The sequence below is a fragment of the Larimichthys crocea genome, chromosome XVIII (genome assembly GCF_000972845.2).
Source record: "Larimichthys crocea isolate SSNF chromosome XVIII, L_crocea_2.0, whole genome shotgun sequence".
Classification (NCBI taxonomy): Eukaryota; Metazoa; Chordata; class Actinopteri; family Sciaenidae; genus Larimichthys; species Larimichthys crocea.
In genome coordinates, this window is record NC_040028.1 from 17,030,851 (window position 1) to 17,051,033 (window position 20,183).

General features: G+C 36.3%; 2 protein-coding genes and 1 long non-coding RNA gene across 5 annotated transcripts; all 3 read left to right on the forward strand.

The window, feature by feature from the left end:
- Nucleotides 1–178: 178 nt before the first annotated feature.
- si:ch211-214p13.9 (cell surface glycoprotein CD200 receptor 1-A) lies at nt 179–4,177 on the forward strand. 3 transcript variants are annotated; one of them, XM_019261161.2, is made up of 7 exons: nt 179–749; nt 1,603–1,677; nt 2,218–2,526; nt 2,840–3,109; nt 3,244–3,340; nt 3,431–3,473; nt 3,566–4,177. In XM_019261161.2, the coding sequence occupies exons 1-7, from the start codon at nt 674–676 to the stop codon at nt 3,653–3,655; spliced, it is 960 nt and encodes a 319-aa protein (XP_019116706.1). In that variant the 5' UTR covers nt 179–673; the 3' UTR covers nt 3,656–4,177. The 3 variants fall into 3 exon arrangements, with proteins under 3 accessions (XP_019116706.1, XP_010751274.2, XP_019116707.1); XM_019261162.2 differs by lacking the exon at nt 1,603–1,677 and adding an exon at nt 1,727–1,792 and having other exon boundaries at nt 183–749; XM_010752972.3 differs by lacking the exon at nt 1,603–1,677 and having other exon boundaries at nt 181–749.
- Nucleotides 4,178–11,930: 7,753 nt separating this feature from the next.
- LOC104936886 (uncharacterized) lies at nt 11,931–13,630 on the forward strand. The gene is made up of 4 exons (XR_002042075.2): nt 11,931–12,316; nt 12,625–13,141; nt 13,238–13,280; nt 13,378–13,630. It is a non-coding gene; the product is annotated as an uncharacterized LOC104936886 (long non-coding RNA).
- A 4,804-nt stretch (nt 13,631–18,434) lies between these two features.
- Nucleotides 18,435–19,562, forward strand: LOC113748162 (B- and T-lymphocyte attenuator-like). The gene is made up of 3 exons (XM_027291110.1): nt 18,435–18,603; nt 18,928–19,248; nt 19,346–19,562. The coding sequence occupies exons 1-3, from the start codon at nt 18,528–18,530 to the stop codon at nt 19,447–19,449; spliced, it is 501 nt and encodes a 166-aa protein (XP_027146911.1). The 5' UTR covers nt 18,435–18,527; the 3' UTR covers nt 19,450–19,562.
- The last annotated feature ends 621 nt before the right edge of the window (nt 19,563–20,183 follow it).

A 20,183-nucleotide genomic window follows, 5' to 3' on the forward strand; every position in this document is an offset into this window, starting at 1 on the left:
CACCTTTAGGTACAGTTCAGTAGCTCCACAAGCCTCTAAAAGGCCAAAGAATCGAAAAATCTGTCTTAGTTTCTTTAAAACTTAAACATTATAACCTTAAAGAACGTTTATTGCAGTTGTATTATTCTACAGTATATAGAGTAAACTTTCCGCCAGTCCATGTTGAATTTTCTGAATTATAAATGACAAAGATACACTGTTTGTGAATGTGTCTAATTCGTCTGCTTTATAATGCTGTCTAGCTGTTCACAGATACTGCCTTAAAAGAGGGTGATCATGTGACTGGCAAGAAAGGAAACTGGTGTCTTGACTTATCAGACGTCATCCTGTGGGGGAGAAAAAAAGGCAGATGTCTGGGTGGAAAGCGGTTTTGGAGAGAAGGGGGTAAAAGAGAGATGAAGGGAGGGATTTGTTAGTCACATGTTTTTGCTTAATATTTCTTTATCATGAGAGGTGTCGAGGATTTTCAGTTTGTCTGGATGAAGGGGAGGACCTGCTGCTTCATCTACTCAAACCCACGGCTTAGATCAGTTGGCATAAGAGAAAGTGAAATTGCTAAACGAGAATAAATGACACAGTAGAAGAGGCAAAACTGCTCAGCAGCTCAGTTTGATGTTCAGGGCTGATGTTTTAAAGTCGCTGTGGAAGCCAGTTTAGGAGAGCCTGAAGACAAATGGAGATGAGGGTCATGATGTGGATTTATGCTCTGTTTATCCTCTTGACTGCTGAAGCATGGGGCACGGACACAGGTTTGGAAAAGAATACTTTAACTCACATGTGGATATGTTTCAGCACTTGTGCTTGTGTTGCTGCGGTAAAAAAACTTTTAGACAGAAACATGTTTGTTTGTTTTTCCACAAAGAATATGTAACTACATTTACTTCTTTTTATATTGTACGAATGTGTCATTTGTGCTACTTTATAGTATATGTAAATATGTTGTGAAATGTAATATATTATGTTATTAAGATACAATGCAGCCTGAACAATATAGACAGCAACACAGGGCAATGCGTGGTTGTTAGCAAGTCTGTGTCACGGGTGTGATTCATAGTTTGGCAGTGGAAAGAACATACATGGAGGTGGGGTAATACAGAAGCAGACACGGGAGGGAAATGTTCCATAACACATGTATGAAAACCATGCCCCATATTTTCTGTATGAACAAGCAGCACGCTGGCACTTCTATGCAGTGGAAATCTTGATTTTAGATACATGTTATACCGACATCACAGATTTCTCCACTGTGGGGTCTTTGAAAAGGTGGAAGTGATTCTTGTGGTTTTGACATACCACTTTGTGGTGTGTTTACTACTTCTGTAGAAAGTAAGGCAGTCAGCATTAAATTTCAGATTCATTTCTTGTATTAAACAATGCTGATGCCATGCACTTCTTCTACGGTGAGAGAAGTATACGGGCAAGATTATAATAATAACATCTGCCTTTGTTTTCTGTGATTTAGCCCTGCTGCAGTTTTGACTGTCACGCTTCACACCTTAACTAACTAACTAAATCAAAAACCACTCTTGACTGCTGCTCTGTTGATTGAACACATCACAATAAATCACTAACTGCTGCTCTCCGACATTTCCTGACATCCAGCTTCACCTTTATCAGGAACTAATCAAAGCACCCCTGTGAACTCCACCACTTCTCCTCCTCCTCCAAAAGTCTATGGTAAACTAATTTCCTCTTTTTTTGTTTTCTCTGTCCGGCTATTTTGCAGAATGATTGAATTATTAAATAAGACTAGTGAAGACCAGCGAAGGCACAGGAAGCTGCCGATGACAGTGTACGTTTTCCATCCCTCCTTTCCGTATCGATACTTAATTCAGAAACGGAAAGTTCTGAAGAAAAAAGATTAAAAAAAATTTCAGTTCATTTTGGAATGCAATTATCAAATATTAATAAGGCTTATCAAATGTTTGCCCACTTTAATGCTGGTTCTTATTAAAATGATATTTGATTTCAAATGAAATTCAATCACTATCATTTTAGATAATTAAATGTTTGAGATATTTTCCTCCTAAGAAAAACCTTCCTGTGATTTATCTGATGTTTTTCTCAAGCACGTGCTTAATTTAGTTTTATTCCATTTAATTTCTTCACTTCTCTGTGTCCCATGCAGAACTGAATCTGTATTCTATTGTATTTAATCAGCACAATCACCGCACCATCATGTGCAACATTAATGAAACTATTATTTCCTTTTTTCAGTTGTCAGAAATGCAACTTTCAACCTGGGGAGTGATGCTAACCTGACATGCAGCGATAAGACATGGAATGAGACGATGTATGTTATCTGGAAAATCAGCTTGAAAAACAGTAAAGAGTGCAGGATGTCCTTCAGCAATGATGGCCAAAGTGAAGACCTCTGCAATGATAGCAAGTCACTCCGAAATTCATCGAAAGCTCGGCCGTACCTGCACATCCCAAACTTCTCCAATAACGATGTGGGGATCTACAGGTGTGAGTCGGTTTTCAAAGGAGGAACTGAAAATTATGAGATCAACGTGGCTATCACAGGTAGGACTTCTCTCCTTCCAAGGACAGATGATTTGGGTCGATTCACCCAAATCACACGATCACAAATATGAATAAAAACATCAAATTCTGCTTACTTCTACACTGACATTACTTTACCGGAGATAGTTTTTGCTTTACTTGTCACGATTTTGAAATATCTGCTACAGACACTTCTGAACAATGTAATCTAATTTCTGTTGTTCTGAACTCTCTAGACACAATGTTACTCTGGATAATACATTTACCCTTTTATAACAGCAAACTGAAGTTTTCAGTGAGTCTAATTTCTCTTGTTTTGTCTCCCCTGACTCAGTTCGTCCCACTATATCAGCCTGGTTAGAGCGTGAGAACAACAAGATGGTGGCAGTGTGCACGGCTGAAAGAGGAAAACCTGCCGCCAACATCAGCTGGAGTCATACGGGAAACTCACCGCCTGTGGAAACACTGTCTGAATCACATGGATTTTTTACAGCAGAAAGTCGTCTGGAGCTCACTGAAGGAGTGGATGTAAAAAACCTGAGCTGTGCTGTCAGCCACCCGTACTGGACAGAGGAACAAATATTGGTACCAGAACCCCCAAAAGGTCAGGCTTTAGCAGAATGGATAGCTTCTTTTTATGTTTTTTTGTGTAAATGATACATTATAGTGGAGCTTTGTATATAGATGTGATGTCCGGAAGATTATGAACAACCCTTAATCGTCACTATCTCCCTGCAGGTCTCCCCACTCTTTGGTTGTACATCTTTACTGGTGTGGCAGTCGTTGTGCTTTTGACAGTAATTTTACTTTTCGCACTAAACAAAATAAAGTGGAGGTAAGAAACTATGAAAAAATAATGACTAAAATGACTACTTGTAAACGTCTTTGTTGGGTTACTGATCTAGTTTGTGTGTTTTATCACCAGGCGATGCCAGCAGTCCAACACCCCACCGTCCAAATCTGCACCGGTAGGTAACTTTATTGAACTCTGCGGTTTATACTCCTGCGTGTGTTTAACTGCAACTTTTGGTCATGACCCCTTTTTCTCTGTCTTTTGCAGACAGAGAACGTGGAGGAAGTGGAGCCTTATGCCAGCTATGTTCAACGTGTAAACTCTATCTACAACTCGTCTGCAGATTTGTTCACATAAAAGCCTGCACATGCAACACATTCAGACTCTATGCGCGTAGCTTTTTGTGAGAAATCTGAAGGCTGTGAAACTGAAAAATAGTGAACAGAAAAGAGATCGAGATGAAAGGTTTCCGATAAGAGAGGGAAACCTCTCTGTGTATTCAGCTTAAAATGTTGACTGATGGAACAGGGGATGTACCTCATGCTCTCTGTGTGTGGGGTCTCATGGAGAACATAATAATAATGACAACAATAAACTTCAGAATGGAAAATGTTCTTCAGCTGGAAGCAGCACGCCAAGACTACAAAACTAAAGACTTGAAGAAAAATGGGCTGCAATCATATAATAATGGGGATGATTATTATTATTCTTACATATATATTTATAGATTAACTGTGAGGAGATGTTCACTTTTAATGGATTCTTGCTCTAGTGCACAGTAGAGAACACGGGTGAAATACAACAAAGAAATGACCTGAACAATATTCTTATGTGATATATGATACTATAATTAAGTAATTGTGTGTATTAAAAGTACATCTGAACACACTGGTCTCGTTATATTTCTGTAAAGAACACTAGAGAGAGTGATTATGCTGATAATCTGTCAGAAGTGACAATAATATGGAACAAAGGGTGAAAAGGAGTGAGTTGTGTTTCCGCCGTGTTGTTCAGTAAATATTTTAAAAAAAGATGAAGTATCAAGATGACTAATGATGGTAACCCATACATGGGTTGAACATCCACATCCTGTTGCATGTTTGGAGAACCAAACAGTTTTAAAATCTGGTTCATCACTTTCATAGTGAGTGTAAATCAATTTCTGAGGAAACTGGGGTTAGGGGTTAGGAAAGGAAACTGGATAGAGGAACTGTTCTGACATCTAGTGGTGAAGATGATCAGAATCAGAAAGTAGGGTTTCACATACAAGGAATCTGTCTTGGTGTTTTTGGTGCATAACAAGCATGAATTAAACATATAAGAATATAAGGAAGATAACACTAAATGTACAGTATGTTTTAAAATGAAAAGAGCTGTACATTTGTGCAGGAATGTGCAAAGGTCTTCAGAGGCATACAGAATATTTAACCTAAGTCCTGGTTAACCTAATTGAGGGACCATGTGGTCGCTCAGGAAACAAAAAGCATGAAACGCTGTACTAATCACGTAACAATATTTAAATATTTATTTATTTAATATTAAATTAAACAGGGGGAAACTCTGCTACAAGCACATATGTCATATTTACACACACCAAACACAACTCCAACACCAAATTAATAATCAAACTGTCTGTATAGCGTCATAAAGTCAACCCACTCGACACATTTCATTGTAAAAGTGTGAAGTATTATTAGGCGGAAATGAAATCTTTCATTCATGCTGTATGCCGTCTTAATTCACTCTGAGTCAGTGACATACATACTGATACTGGCACGTCTAAATGTCACAAGTGTTCCCTTAATATGACACCAACATTATTCAAATAGACCTTGAAGCTGCAGAGATATACTCGTATTCATTTTGGGTATGTCATTTTCGAGCATAAAGAAGCCAGGCTTAAGAGATTAAAATGTGCAAGATATTAATCAAAACAAGGCAGTCTAACAGATGTTAAATAATAAATGGTAAAGGGTTAAATAAAACCTCATACTGACCATGGGATCATACTCAGTTTTACTGAATATTTGACTTTAAAACAGAGGGATGAGACCATTTATACATCAGTTAGTTACCAAGTTTTCCATGAGTGCACAGCATCACTTTAAATTTAAATAATGTATCACTCTGCTTTACAGGTGTTTTAACTACCCTTACATTAACAGCTATCAACTGTCTTAGATTGTAAAATTGGCACCACAAAGGTGAACATATTTCTACAAGTAGTACTTTAAAAACACACACAAGGGGGAGCTGTTTACTGTATACTGCTGAATAAACCTGATCAGTCATCATCAGTAATCAATACACAACCATTAATCAAACCAATAGTCAACCTTATCATATTTAACAGTAACCTAATCCCACTGCAGTTTGGGCAAAATGTTGAAAAATAAACACAGTATCAGTTTGAATTAAAAATAAAGCTCCATGAAAATGACACCAAACTCCCTTCAAGAAATGTGACATTTTAATAATTCATACATGTCCGTGAAAACAGATTACTCTAGAAACACAAGACAGAATATGTCACATGTCGACAGTCTTATTGTTAATTCGGCATCAATATAATCCATAAATATAAACTGTGTCTCTGTAATATTTTGGATTTTTATCGCCTCAATAACTCGAGAAGTCGCCACCAGCTTTATTTAAATAGGAGGCGACCCGTTCAGAGAATAAAGATTCATCATTAAAATAAGAGCAGCTTGGTGAATAAGATACCGACCAATGAAACACTGACTCAAAACACTGTTAATCACCGCCTGTCGTGTGTTTGACGGTATTTAACAAAGTAACTTCTGTTTCCTGCTTCCTTGTGTGTTGCTGAAGAGAGCGCATGTCTGATTTCTGATCATATTTAACATGTTTGATTTCATCTGAACGTCAACACGAGAAAAAAAAAAGAGAGACTGATATTTCCACCAAAGTGGCTTCATCCATGATAACACAGAGCAGCTGGGCTGGGGTAACACGTGGACCAACACAAAGCAAGTGCTATGGAAGTGTTTATGTGTTGCTTGGCAACCATGCATTCGCACTTCATAATTATGATTTAGCAGTCAGCCGACATTTATCTCATAATTATGACTTTTTATGTCGTCACTATGACTTTGTATCTCATAATTATGACTTTTCATGTCATCACTATGACTTTGTATCTCATAATTATGACTTTTTGTGTCATCAGTATGACTTTGTATCTCATAATTATGACTTTTCATGTCATCACTATGACTTTGTATCTCATAATTATGACTTTTTGTGTCATCAGTATGACTTTGTATCTCATAATTATGACTTTTCATGTCATCACTATGACTTTGTATCTCATAATTATGACTTTTTGTGTCATCAGTATGACTTTGTATCTCATAATTATGACTTTTCATGTCATCACTATGACTTTGTATCTCATAATTATGACTTTTTGTGTCATCAGTATGACTTTGCATCTCATAATTATGACTTTTTATGTCATCAGTATGACTTTGCATCTCATAATTATGACTTTTTATGTCACCACTATGACTTTGTATCTCATAATTATGACTTTTTATGTCATAATTATGACTTTTTATGTCATCACTATGACTTTGTATCTCATAATTATGACTTTTTATGTCATCACTATGACTTTGTATCTCATAATTATGACTTTTTATGTTGTCACTATGACTTTGCATCTCATAATTATGACTCTTATGTCATCACTATGACTTTGTATCTCATAATTATGACTTTTTATGTCATCACTATGACTTTGCATCTCATAATTATGACTTTTTATGTCATCACTATGACTTTGTATCTCATAATTATGACTTTTTATGTCATCACTATGACTTTGCATCTCATAATTATGACTTTTTATGTCATCACTATGACTTTGTATCTCATAATTATGACTTTTTATGTCATCACTATGACTTTGCATCTCATAATTATGACTTTTTATGTCATCACTATGACTTTGTATCTCATAATTATGACTTTTTATGTCATCACTATGACTTTGCATCTCATAATTATGACTTTTTATGTCATCACTATGACTTTGTATCTCATAATTATGACTTTTTATGTCATCAGTATGACTTTGCATTTCATAATTATGACTTTTTATGTCATCACTATGACTTTGTATCTCATAATTATGACTTTTTATGTCATCACTATGACTTTGCATCTCATAATTATGACTTTTTATGTCATCACTATGACTTTGTATCTCATAATTATGACTTTTTATGTCATCACTATGACTTTGCATCTCATAATTATGACTTTTTATGTCATCACTATGACTTTGTATCTCATAATTATGACTTTTTATGTCATCACTATGACTTTGCATCTCATAATTATGACTTTTTATGTCATCACTATGACTTTGTATCTCATAATTATGACTTTTTATGTCATCACTATGACTTTGCATCTCATAATTATGACTTTTTATGTCATCACTATGACTTTGTATCTCATAATTATGACTTTTTATGTCATCACTATGACTTTGCATCTCATAATTATGACTTTTTATGTCATCACTATGACTTTGTATCTCATAATTATGACTTTTTATGTCATCACTATGACTTTGTATCTCATAACTATGACTTTTTATGTCACCACTATGACTTTGCATCTCATAATTATGACTTTTTATGTCATCACTATGACTTTGCATCTTATAATTATGACTTTATGTTATCACTATGACTTTGCATCTCATAATTATGACTTTTTATGTCATCACTATGACTTTGTATCTCATAATTATGACTTTTTATGTCATCAGTATGACTTTGCATTTCATAATTATGTCTTTTTGTGTCGTCAGTGTGACTTTTTATCCCAAAGTTATGACTTTTTATCTCACGTCTATGACTTGTTATCGCATAATTACGACTTTTTGTGTCATCGCAACGACTTTTTATCCCAAAGTTATGGCTTTTTATCTCATCGTTATGACTTTTTTTGTCATCACTATGACTCTGTATCTCATAATCCTGACTTTTATGTCATCACTATGATTTTTTTTTTATCTCATAACTAAAACTTTTTATCTCATAATTATGACTTTTTATCTCATAACTACATTTTTTTATGTCACCACTATGACTTTTTTTTTATCTCATAACTACAATTTTTATGTCATCACTATGGCTCTTTATCTCATAATTATAACTTTTTATCTCATAACTACAACTTTTTGTCTCATATTTGTTACTTTTTATCTCATGACTATGACTTTTATGTCATCACTATGACTTTTTTTTTATCTCATTACTGTGACTTTTTTTTATCTCATAGCTATGACATTTAATCTCATCACTATGACTTTTTGTGACATAATTATGACTTTTATCTCATGACTATGACTTCTATCTCATAATTATGACTTAGCATGTAGATCTTTTTTTCTTTCTTTTTTTTAAGTAATTTTATTTATTTTTTTTACTGGCATAAACAGACTTCCATACTTGTTTGTGATATTGTCACACTCCATAGACTCAACAGATGACGTAAAAGCCTGCAGAGTCACATAAGAATGTTGGATCTCTAAGGGTAAACATACAGTATTTCCTTGTTTGTAGACTGAAGACTAATTGCTAAAATACTTTATACTGTAGATGCACTGAGTATGACTATTTACGGACAAACAGTCTACCCTCTATCCCTACAGACTATGGCATTATTTTTGAAGGCATATAGTCGAGCCACAGGGGACAGGTTCTTCAGAATAGAGGCAACATCATGCAACATTAAAGTCTGTGTTTTTGACACAATCATGTAAACATACATGATTAGTAAAGGCTGAGTAAACATGGGGTTCAGTTTCAACAACTGAAACTCTGTGGCTTTAGGTGGAGCAAAGCTTTGGCTGATTTTCAATAAAAAAATCTAACTTTCATCTCCGGAAGAAAGTTATAGAGTGACAACAGATGCACGCCAACCTGACTACAAAGTGACTTTTTGTTTTCAGGGTTACAGAGACATTATTTTGCTTTCGTGGAGGAAATAAGCACTGAAAGCTGAAAGTAGCACACGGGATGCATCAATTTTCCTACAAAGAAATTCTTCAATCATTAATCCATGTTATGTTACATGTACATGTACGTGTAACTAAAAAGTAACTTGCCAGAAGTTGCTGGCTTCACTGTTTTGGAGATGTTCCACACTTTTGGTTAACCTGATGATGAACCATGCGTCTATCACCATCACCATGGGAGATGCTTCATCCAATCAGATCATATAATGTGGTCAAACATCTTTTCCATTGCTCATAGCTCATGCCATGATTGATCTGAAATACTGCGACAGGCACATCACGCTATCACACACGATCTGCAGATTCTCTGTTTTCTCAGTAAAGACTTCAAATGTGGTACAAGTTTATCTTCTTGAGGAAGGAACACCACGGCTGTGTTCAGGTTTGAGGCGACCTCAAAAGTTCATCATGAGGGGTAGAGTTTGGACAAGCAGCTGCAGTTGAATGTGAATGTTTTCCTTTTTATTTTAAAATTTAACTGGAAATGTCTTGCCATGCCATGATAAATTATTAGACACAAGGACATAAGTGTCCAAATCTTGAATATTTATGTTACATATAATTTCTACTTTTTCATAAAGTGCTCCATTAAAAAACATGTTGCTTTCAGGTGGTTAAGGGTAACGACTTCCTGCAGATAAACATCCCCCAGTTGCATTGACAACAGAGACTTCACACTATTGTTCAACCAGTATGCAAATCTAAAGAAGCAGCGCCTCTGACTGGGCTATGGTAAAAGCATAGAAACATACCCATGTCCCATGATGAGCCAGAACTATGAAGATTTATGCTCACTAAAAATGTATGAAGATACGTCTACCTTATTTCTTATCCCCTGAAAGACAAAATGTAAATATATAATGTATATTTTTAATTTCCTTTTTTATCTCTCACTGATATGTACCCAAGGCCACAGTTTGCCTTTGTATGGATGTCACAACTTATATAAAGCATATAAAGGTGACAAGCCCAACTTAATAACTATTTGTCTCAATTTTTGTATTTCGGATGACCTGCAGATAGATGCTGCATAGATAACACAGTGATTTAGTTGTGGGAAGCTTGTGCATTTTGTTATTTCCTGACAAACTGAAATGTGCATGATGGTCTTATGGTTTCCATGTCGGAGGAAGTGGTGAATTTGTCAAATGTGAAATGAGCCTCGGCAGTAGCTTCAGCTTTAGATCATCTGAGAGGTCTCTGGTGATGAACATGTCAGGCCTAATGGACAGACTGCCGTACTCCTATCTGCTGATGTCTTACTGTTTTACACTTGTTTGCATCTATGGAAGAGGTCAAGGTAAGTTATAGATAATAATAATAATAATACAGTAAGATTGTTAACAATTATATTGTATTATACAATGAGGCTTTAGATTAGCATGTAAACTACAGTGCAATTATTTATTATATATATATGTTCAAAGACACTTATACGTTGATGTATTTAAAGAGCTGTTTTACTCTTTTACTTTACTTTTCAAATAATCAACCATCTACAGAACTTCAGTACGTTATTTTTCTACTTCTTCTTCTCATCATCATTATTATTAATTATTATTATTATTATTATTAATATTGTTTCAAGTGAGCCTCTTATCATTTAACAGAAAAGCACCAAGATTAAATAACAATCAGAGCAACTTTTGCCGCCTTGTGACAGTTTCAGTGTGATGGTGAGCTCTCAGCTTTCTGCCATCACTACATACTGTTCATAATCCAAAAAAGGCTGTTAACCTGATGGTTGGGGAACTTGAGTGATTCTTCTAGCCTTTTTGTAGCATCCTGTATAAATGTCCTTTAGGCAGAGTAGAGCGCCACCTATTGCACGTTCAGCTGAGTGATCCACTCTTTGCAGGGCCTTGTTCGGTGCTCTTGTTCATTTAGCAGTCAGGATGTGCTCAATCGTGCCACAGTAGAAATTCCTCTTTATTCCTCAAGAATCTGAGGTGAAACAGCCTTGACGTGCATGTTCTCACCACATAGTTAGTCTACAATCAGGTGATGTGGACAGGTGTTTCACAGCTTCAATAACTTTCACATTCTCAACAAAATAACTAATAACTACTAACCACTCTTGATTATTGTTCTGCTGACTGAACACTTCAGAATGAATTACTGACTGCTGCTTTCTGACTGAAAAATGTTCCTTTCCTTCATCTCTCTCAGGAACTGATGGATGGACCATCAACGCCACTTCTCCTCCTCCTCCTCCTCCAAAAGTTTATGGTAAACTAATTTCCCCTTTTTCTCTCCGGCTATTTTGCAGAATGAGTGAATTATTAAATAAGGAGGCACAGCAACGTAAACATGACGTGAAATTTCTATGCCTCTTTTCCTTATTCTTTATCTTTTCTTATTTCTTCATTATACCTTTCCCTATTAGTTATAAATCTTATGTTACACAGTTATTTGAGGATATTTTATTGTCATTAACAAACATAAATTAATGAAATGATTTATTTCATTGTGTGTGTGTGTGTGTGTGTGTGTGTGTGTGTGTGTGTGTGTGTGTGTGTGTGTATGTGTTTATTTTTTTAAATCTTCACTTCACTCTTCACGTTCATGAATCTACTTTTGTCTTTTGGTTTTACATGTTTGATTATGACAAGTTTGTGTGTATGAAGCAAAGTTTTCTTTCCTTTTTTCAGCTGTCAGATATTCAACTTTCAAAATGGGGAGTGATGCTAACCTGACATGCAGGGATAAGACATGGAAGGAGACGATGTATGTTATCTGGAAAATAAGCTTGAAAAACAGTAAAGAGTGCAGGATGTCCTTTAGCAATGATGGCCAAGGTGAAGACCTCTGCAATGATGGCAAGTCACTCCGAAATTCAATGAAAGCTCATCCGTACCTGCACATCCCAAACTTTTCCAATGACGATGTGGGGATCTACAGGTGTGAGTCGGCTTTTAAAGGAGGAATGGAAAATTATGAGATCAACGTGGCTATCACAGGTAGGACTTCTCTCCTTCCAAGGACAGATGATTTGGGTCGATTCACCCAAATCACACGATCACAAATATGAATAAAAACATCAAATTCTGCTTACTTCTACACTGACATTACTTTACCAGAAATAGTTTTTGCTTTACTTGAGACGATTTTGAAATATCTGCTACAGACACAGACACTTTCTGTTTTTTCTGTTGTTCTGAACTCTCTAGACACAATGTTACTCTGGATAATACATTTACCCTTTTATAACAGCAAACTGAAGTTTTCAGTGTGTCTAATTTCTCTTGTTTCGTCTCCCCTGGCTCAGTTCGTCCCACTATATCAGCCTGGTTAGAGCGTGAGAACAACAAGATGGTGGCAGTGTGCACGGCTGAAAGAGGAAAACCTGCCGCCAACATCAGCTGGAGTCATACGGGAAACTCACCGCCTGTGGAAACACTGTCTGAATCACATGGATTTTTTACAGCAGAAAGTCGTCTGGAGCTCACTGAAGGAGTGGATGTAAAAAACCTGAGCTGTGCTGTCAGCCACCCGTACTGGACAGAGGAACAAATATTGGTACCAAAACCAAAACCCCCGAAAGGTCAGGCTTTAGCAGAATGTATGGCTTCTTTTTATGTTTTGTGGTTGAAAACTGAATACATTAATTATAACTTTGTGTGTAGATGTGATTTGCATGTCCAGAACATTATTAACAAACCTTTAATCTTCACTCTCTCATGCAGGTTATATGCATCTTATTTTGCGGCCCATCATTATTGTTTCGGTGTTAGCTGTGGGTTCAACAGGTTTATATTTTCATTACAAAACAAAAAGACGTTGAGGTAATTTTCATTTGATGAAAAATTAATTACTGGAATGCCTACTTGTAAGTTTCTTTGTTGGATCACTGAGCTCGTTTGTGTATCGACCTTTTTCAGGTGATGCCAGCAGTCCGTCACGCCACAATCCAAATCTGCATTGGTAGGTAATCTTCCTGCGACTCTGCAGTTTGAAACTCTCTGTGTTTTTACTGCATATTGTTACAAGCTCTTTTTAACACCTCTTTGTTTTTTCATAGAATGTGGAAGAAGTGGTGACTCCACTGACTCTACTTCAGAAACTGAAGTTTGCCACCTGCTGGTAGAGATCAGAAAATACTCCATCATCGTCATCATCACCATGTGTTGTATCTTAGTCTGTCATTAGGATCTGAAAATAATGCTTAAACCTGCAGTTTTACTATTATACTACTATATACTAGATCATTATGACTTGTGCTCTTAAGAAAAATATGGATTTTATTGTTTTAGTTGGTTAAGGTGGAGCTAACTATTTTATATATTTCATTAGAAACTCTTCTGCTGATTAAATTTGTTGTTTTGGTGAGAAATGACATCACAGATTTAATAATTTTCATTGACTAACCGATTAACTGGCTAATTATTTTAGCCATGCTTGTATTGTTGGCTGGTTTAATTAATAAAACATCATATTTTATAATCTCTGTGTATGTTTTGTACATGAAAATCTTCATTTGTACACATAGTCAAATGTATTGAGTTAGGTAGAAGTACATGCATGAAAAGGAATGACTCAAGTAAAGTACAAGTAGCACACATTTGTACATGTACATGCAGTACTTCAGTAAATGCACTTAACTTAATGTAACTTGTACTTAACAAAGGGATTTAAACATTTGCCATTCAAAGCAATACGCGTGATTAAAACAAGAGAACCCTGTACACATTTAATCAGTAAAAAAGGTCAATAAAACCACCATGGAACAAAGGCAACTGGCAAACCACTTTTCATATACATGCACTCAAACATATAAATAACTCTGTAGATAAATACAGGAATTGACAAAACAATTACACATTTTTCTGCTCACACATACAAAACATAAAAACCCCATAAATTCTCAAGTCTTAAGTATCTATTTTTTGTAGTATATTTGGACGGTGTGCAACAGTTCTCAGGGATACAAAGATGCAAAAATGAGCACAGACTCTGAAGTGCACATTCAGGTTTGTTTGGCATAATTGACCTTTTTTCACAGCAGCTATTTTGACATTTGGGTCAACACAGGTGTTAAGAACGATACTAATTTAGGCTTCTTTCTATTTATTGCAGCAGAGACTTTCCAGTGAGTCAACATGCACCATAGCAGCACCCTGACTCTGAAACCTCAGTTATTAGTATCATTGGTAACACCTGCATTTACCGTAATATTTCATGTCATGCTGAGAAAAAAGGTCTATTATATAAGCATTACATTCTTTCATCGTGGATTGGATGATGTGGCAATGGCATGAATGAACACATTTTCAGTTTGGGCATACAAACGTTATGAGCAAAAGCTGGTTGAGGGAGGTTACCGTGCGGGAGGTGGAGACAAAAACACACAGATGAAAATCAGACTTTCATCTTCAGAGGAAAACTAAACCGTAGTGCATCTGACAGAGGATGTACTAACGTTAGCCAACCTGACTACAGAGTCACTGTTTACAGGGTTACTGAGCTGTCCTGTAGCACATACACCCACTGAAAGCTGAAAATAACACGCAGAATGCACCAATGACAATAATTCACATATTTGACACTGTGGCTTTGGGATCCTCACACCATGTTGTTACCAACAAAACAGACTTTGTGGTTTAGGAGATGTTGCTGTGGAGCTGATCAAACTGATATAACGTCTATAAGCTAAGTTTAAATCACGTGCCAATTTTATACGGCATGACTACGTCCTTATCATCACCATACACAGTTGGTATACAAATATATATTCACTTCTCTATTTGCACTAACAGAAAACCACATGTAAATGATTTAACACAGCTTTATCACCACCCAAAATGTCAAATGTCTTTTGAATTTGGGACACTCAGCAAGTGCCGATTCCTTTTGACTCTGATAATGTGTTAATGTCTTTTCAGGGATCCTGATCCGGAGGGTTGTTTTCTCGGTAATGAGATCAAACTTGATGCAAGTTTATCGTCTTGGGGAATGAAACACCGCAGCTGTGTTCAGGTTTCCTCAAAAGTGGAGAGTTAACTGTGTTTTCTTTTTGTTTTTGTTTTTTTGTTTTTTTTCATTTTGTCACAGTTTCCTGGTTGAAGATCAAGATCTGATGATCAGTTCAAGTGGAAATGTTCTTGGGTGCCATAACAAAATATCTGATACTTTATCCTGTTTGTGATTAATCTACTAGATCACCATCTTTACTCTTTTTTCTATTTACCCCATGAGGACGTAATCGTCTTCACAATCGTCTTTAGATGTGGGATCAGGCTCAGGTTGACGTGCAGGCAAAGTAATTACTGTATAGTCACAATCATCTTCCATGGTTGTTCTGACTTTTCTGGATCCTTTGATGTTGCTGTGGTCAATAGAGGCATACGTTACATCCTCGGGCTGTCGTGAGATAACACACAGAGTAAGGTATTAATTCCTCAATATTGAACCTTTATGTTAAACATAATAATACTGCAACATATTTTCTGCGGTGGTTAGTGGTTGAGACTTCCTGTAGATGAAATAAATAGCCCCATAATTTCTTTGACGACAGAGGCCTCATACGAATATTCATCCAGTATGCAAATCTTATGAGGCAACATGTCAGACTGTGTTATCATAACAGCATAGAGACATATCCATGTCCCATAAAAAGCTGCAACTATGAAGATTTATGCTCAACAAAATTAGATTTAACATTGTTGTAGGCAGGTGTACCTTATTATCCTCGCTGTTATTCTCACATGGACCAGAATCCCCTGCAAGACAAAATGTAATTATTCAAAATGTAGCCAAAGTTTGCAAAGTCTTCATGTACTATTGGTACTAAACTGTAGTTTTACCTTTCTTTTTCTTCTTTATCCTAAAACAGAACAAATTCAAATGATGAGAGCATAATAAAGACACAACTATCCAGCTCTACATAGCATTAAACACACAGAACAGTAACAATGATTAAAATAAAATGAACCTTTGTAGAGGTGTAAGTTTAACCCCACAGTAGCAGTTTCCTTGACAGCTTAACGGATCACTGCATGTGTGGTGCAACAGGAAACACTTTACGCATGTCTACAACCCACATCTGTCGATGTCCAACTGTCTATCTCAGTAACAAACAGCACAGGAACTGGAAATTTTCATGCATCTTCGGCCAACATCTCGCATTTTTTTGTCCTATTCGATCAAACACATATAATGCACAGAAAATCTGCCCACGTTTGTCCTGCTGTTGACAGAAACGCCGTCTGAAGCCGAGTCTATTCTTAGCCAGAAACCACTATTTCCTTGCTGAAGCAATGCAGAAGCTGCTTGCCTTATGACCGAAATGCAGCTTTGTTTCAATTAAAACTTGTTTTCTGTCACTGTCATACTGATCCTTCTTGGCTTTGCCCACACGTTTTTCTAATTCAATCACTCTCGTTTTCGATATATATATACAGCAGCTTCAGGAAAGATTTAGAGTGTAAATACCACCTTTTAAAAATTCCTCTGTGGCCATGCCAATCTTGAGTACTTACCCAGAAGTGCAGTTTCCCATGATGTGCCCACAGACACTGTATTTGTCAGCAGGTGGTGGCAGGTACCAGCGCTTGGTTATATTAGAACAACTCTAAGCTTGACACAAGTAGACACTGATCTCACACTGATCTGTCAACGGCTGTTTGCACACAGGCCACAGCAGAGAGATGAAAGAGAGAGAGAGTGACACACACACACACATACGCACACACACATGCATGCATGCACACACACACACACACACACCATACAATAGCCTTCTTGTGTGTTATTTTAATTTCCTGTGTGCCAAACCACACACACGCACACACACACACACAGAAATACATACAGTGATGTTGCAGGTGAAAAAAGGTTAAATTGCAACACTGCTGAACAATTTTTTTTTTTTTTATAAAACTTTACTCATTAAAAAAAGTTTAAAGACTGGAAGAAATTTTGTTGAGTTCAAATGTTGTGTTTTTATTGGTGGCAGCAGATCTTAAAAAAAAAAAAAAACATCTTCACGGAAACAATCTGCATCATTAGACAGCGCGAGTACATTTGGATGAGGCAGACGGACTTTTAGCCTGTAATGTTTTCTCTCATTTGCATGATTATGCAAACATTCTTGATGAGTAATATGAGGAAGTCAGTGACCTTTACCGTTTTCATCGACAGCCGAGAGTCCAGTTTACTTTTACAAACCGTGTCTTTGTCAAGAATATAGTAGACCTTTGTGGATGGAATGAATACTTTTGCAATATGCATAACGCAGTAAAATCAGTCTACAGAAAAACAGGAACTCAGAACAAACCACCGTGAAGTTTTGATCTTTGCAGTGGTCAAAGATCACATATCTGAGATTGGAGAAAAAAAAATCTTACATTGTATATTAATTTATTTGAACCATGTATAGATATGCAGTATATAGTACTTCATGCACTGGAGGGTGCTGTTGGAGCAGTCTGAGTTATTCAGACACCATTGACTGCAGGAAGGTGAGTGTCATCTGACACCATCTGCTGGTTGCATTAAAGCAAACAAGAATAAAAACAGTGCTATGATATGAACAGTGTGTGGTGAGAAGAAGTCACGAGATGATGCAGAACACATGCACACACCTGTGATGTGAAAAAAGCAATTGAAATTATGCATATTATGCCATTTAGTTCTTTTAGATGTAGTGTTGAGAATTGTTTATCCAAGCCTCAGTAACTGCTTGTGATTGGACTCTGGCAGATTTTTGGCTGCGTCTTCATCCGAGGCAGCTGCAGATATTTGCTCAGATTGGATAAGGGAAGCAGGCAAGCATCTTATTATTTCATAAAGATGATGGGAACATTCAGGCGGCCTCTAGAGCTCACTGCTGCCTAATGTAAGCTGCTCACAACTGTGCATGTATTCTATTGAATCTATTGAGGCAATCATTATTGTGTCAAAATGGTTTTAATTGTGGGAATATGTAGAAGGAACTCAGCCAGGATGTCACAACTTCCCCATTTCTGTGAATTGACAAGACCGCTTCGTAACCTTTAGACGCGTTACGAGTGTTACTGCATGACCTACTGAAATATATGCAGGAACAGGGTGGTCTTTGAATATATACGTAGGAGGACAGGAAGTGGTAAACTTTCCACAAGTGAAACGAACCCAGTAGCTACAGCTTTAGAGTATCTGTAAGATCTGAGGTGATGAACACATCAAGCCATAATGGACAGACTGCCGTACACCTATCTGCTGATATTTTACTGTCTGACATTTGCCTGCATCTTTGGAAGAGGTCAAGGTAAGCCTGAACACTGTGATATGACTTCTATGAGAGTTTAGGATATTTTGAATTTATTGAAGTCACTAACTGGACAAAAGAAAAAGGGTAATGTGTGAATAAGTAATCTACGTATTGCGTATTGAATAGTGGATATAAGTAAAATGGAAGAAGACACAAAGTTAGGTAACTAAATTATAGCATTAACAATGTTAACAATGATAGTAACAAGACAAAAACAGGTTAATAGTGCGTTAAATCCATAATGTTATTTATGTTTATCTTATATTTTTACATTTATAAGTTCGATATATATGTTATATGTCTGTATTTATTCTGTTTTAGACTCGTCTCCGTCATGTGAAGTTCAGGTGATGGTGCAGAGAGGCACGATAGAGAAAGCTGCCCCAAAGCAACGTCTGACAGTCAGGTGTCCTGTCAAACACTGTGGAAAGTCACTGAACATCACCTGGTGTAAACTGCTCGAAACAAACACATGTGAACAGATCAATCAAACAGAGAACGTCGAAATAACACAACAAAAGTATGCGGACAAACTGGTCTCATTCTTGACTTTTAAACGGATTTCCATTCATGACGACGGCCTGTACAGATGTAGTAGAGGAGACATAGAGATCGCTCACCACATCAACGTCTCAGTTTCAGGTAGGCAGTTTTTTTTAATCCCTCAGCAGCAAAATGTAGATGTGACTAACTGTTTAACTTCAAGTGTTAATTCTATATTCTTTCTATGAATCTACAGATTTGCACCAAGGGATTGAATACTCAGACTTTTATGCAGGTAAGAACCTCGTGAACACGTCGAGCCTAACCGAGACTGCTGTACACCTAACTGCTGACATTTAACATCTGTCTGCACCTATGAGAGGTCAGGTCAGCCTAAGTCTGAACACTGTGATATATGACTTTAAAAAAGAGTCAGAGGAGACAGTTTGAAAAGACATTAACGGTAATTCTTAAGATTACAGCTTGTAAATCCAACCTTGTTCTACCTGTAAGAACTTAAACTCTAAACCTCTCCAGTATGCACACTGTGAATATTTACAGTGATTAATTAAAATAACACACACTGATCCACTGTAAAAAAATGTCTATAGATTTTACGGTGAAAAACTGCCAAACCAGTAGACAGTAAATGACCGGAAAATAAATCATGAAACATGACTACGTTTTCCTGCGTATTATAAAACCTTTACTTATGCAGCATGATTTTATACAGAATAGAGTAGTGTTTTATATTTGAGACTGTTAATTGTACAGTAAAACACTGATATATTTAATAGTGTATATTACATTTTTTTACTGTTATGGTTTGATTTTAAAATATGGAATGAAAACGGCAACCTTAAACGTGAAATCAACATGATAATATCCTTTTACTGTAATATTAGTAAAACTAGGATGTCTAATTTCAAGTAATAATTCTTTATTCCTTTTAAATGTACAGAAATGCACCAGGGAAGTAAAAACTCAGGTAAGAATGCAAGTAAGAACCTATAATTGTTTAATTATATTGCTCTGTTTTAAAAGTTACAGCCAATAATTACCGGTCCTTCTTTTTTTATAGATGGAAAGCTCGA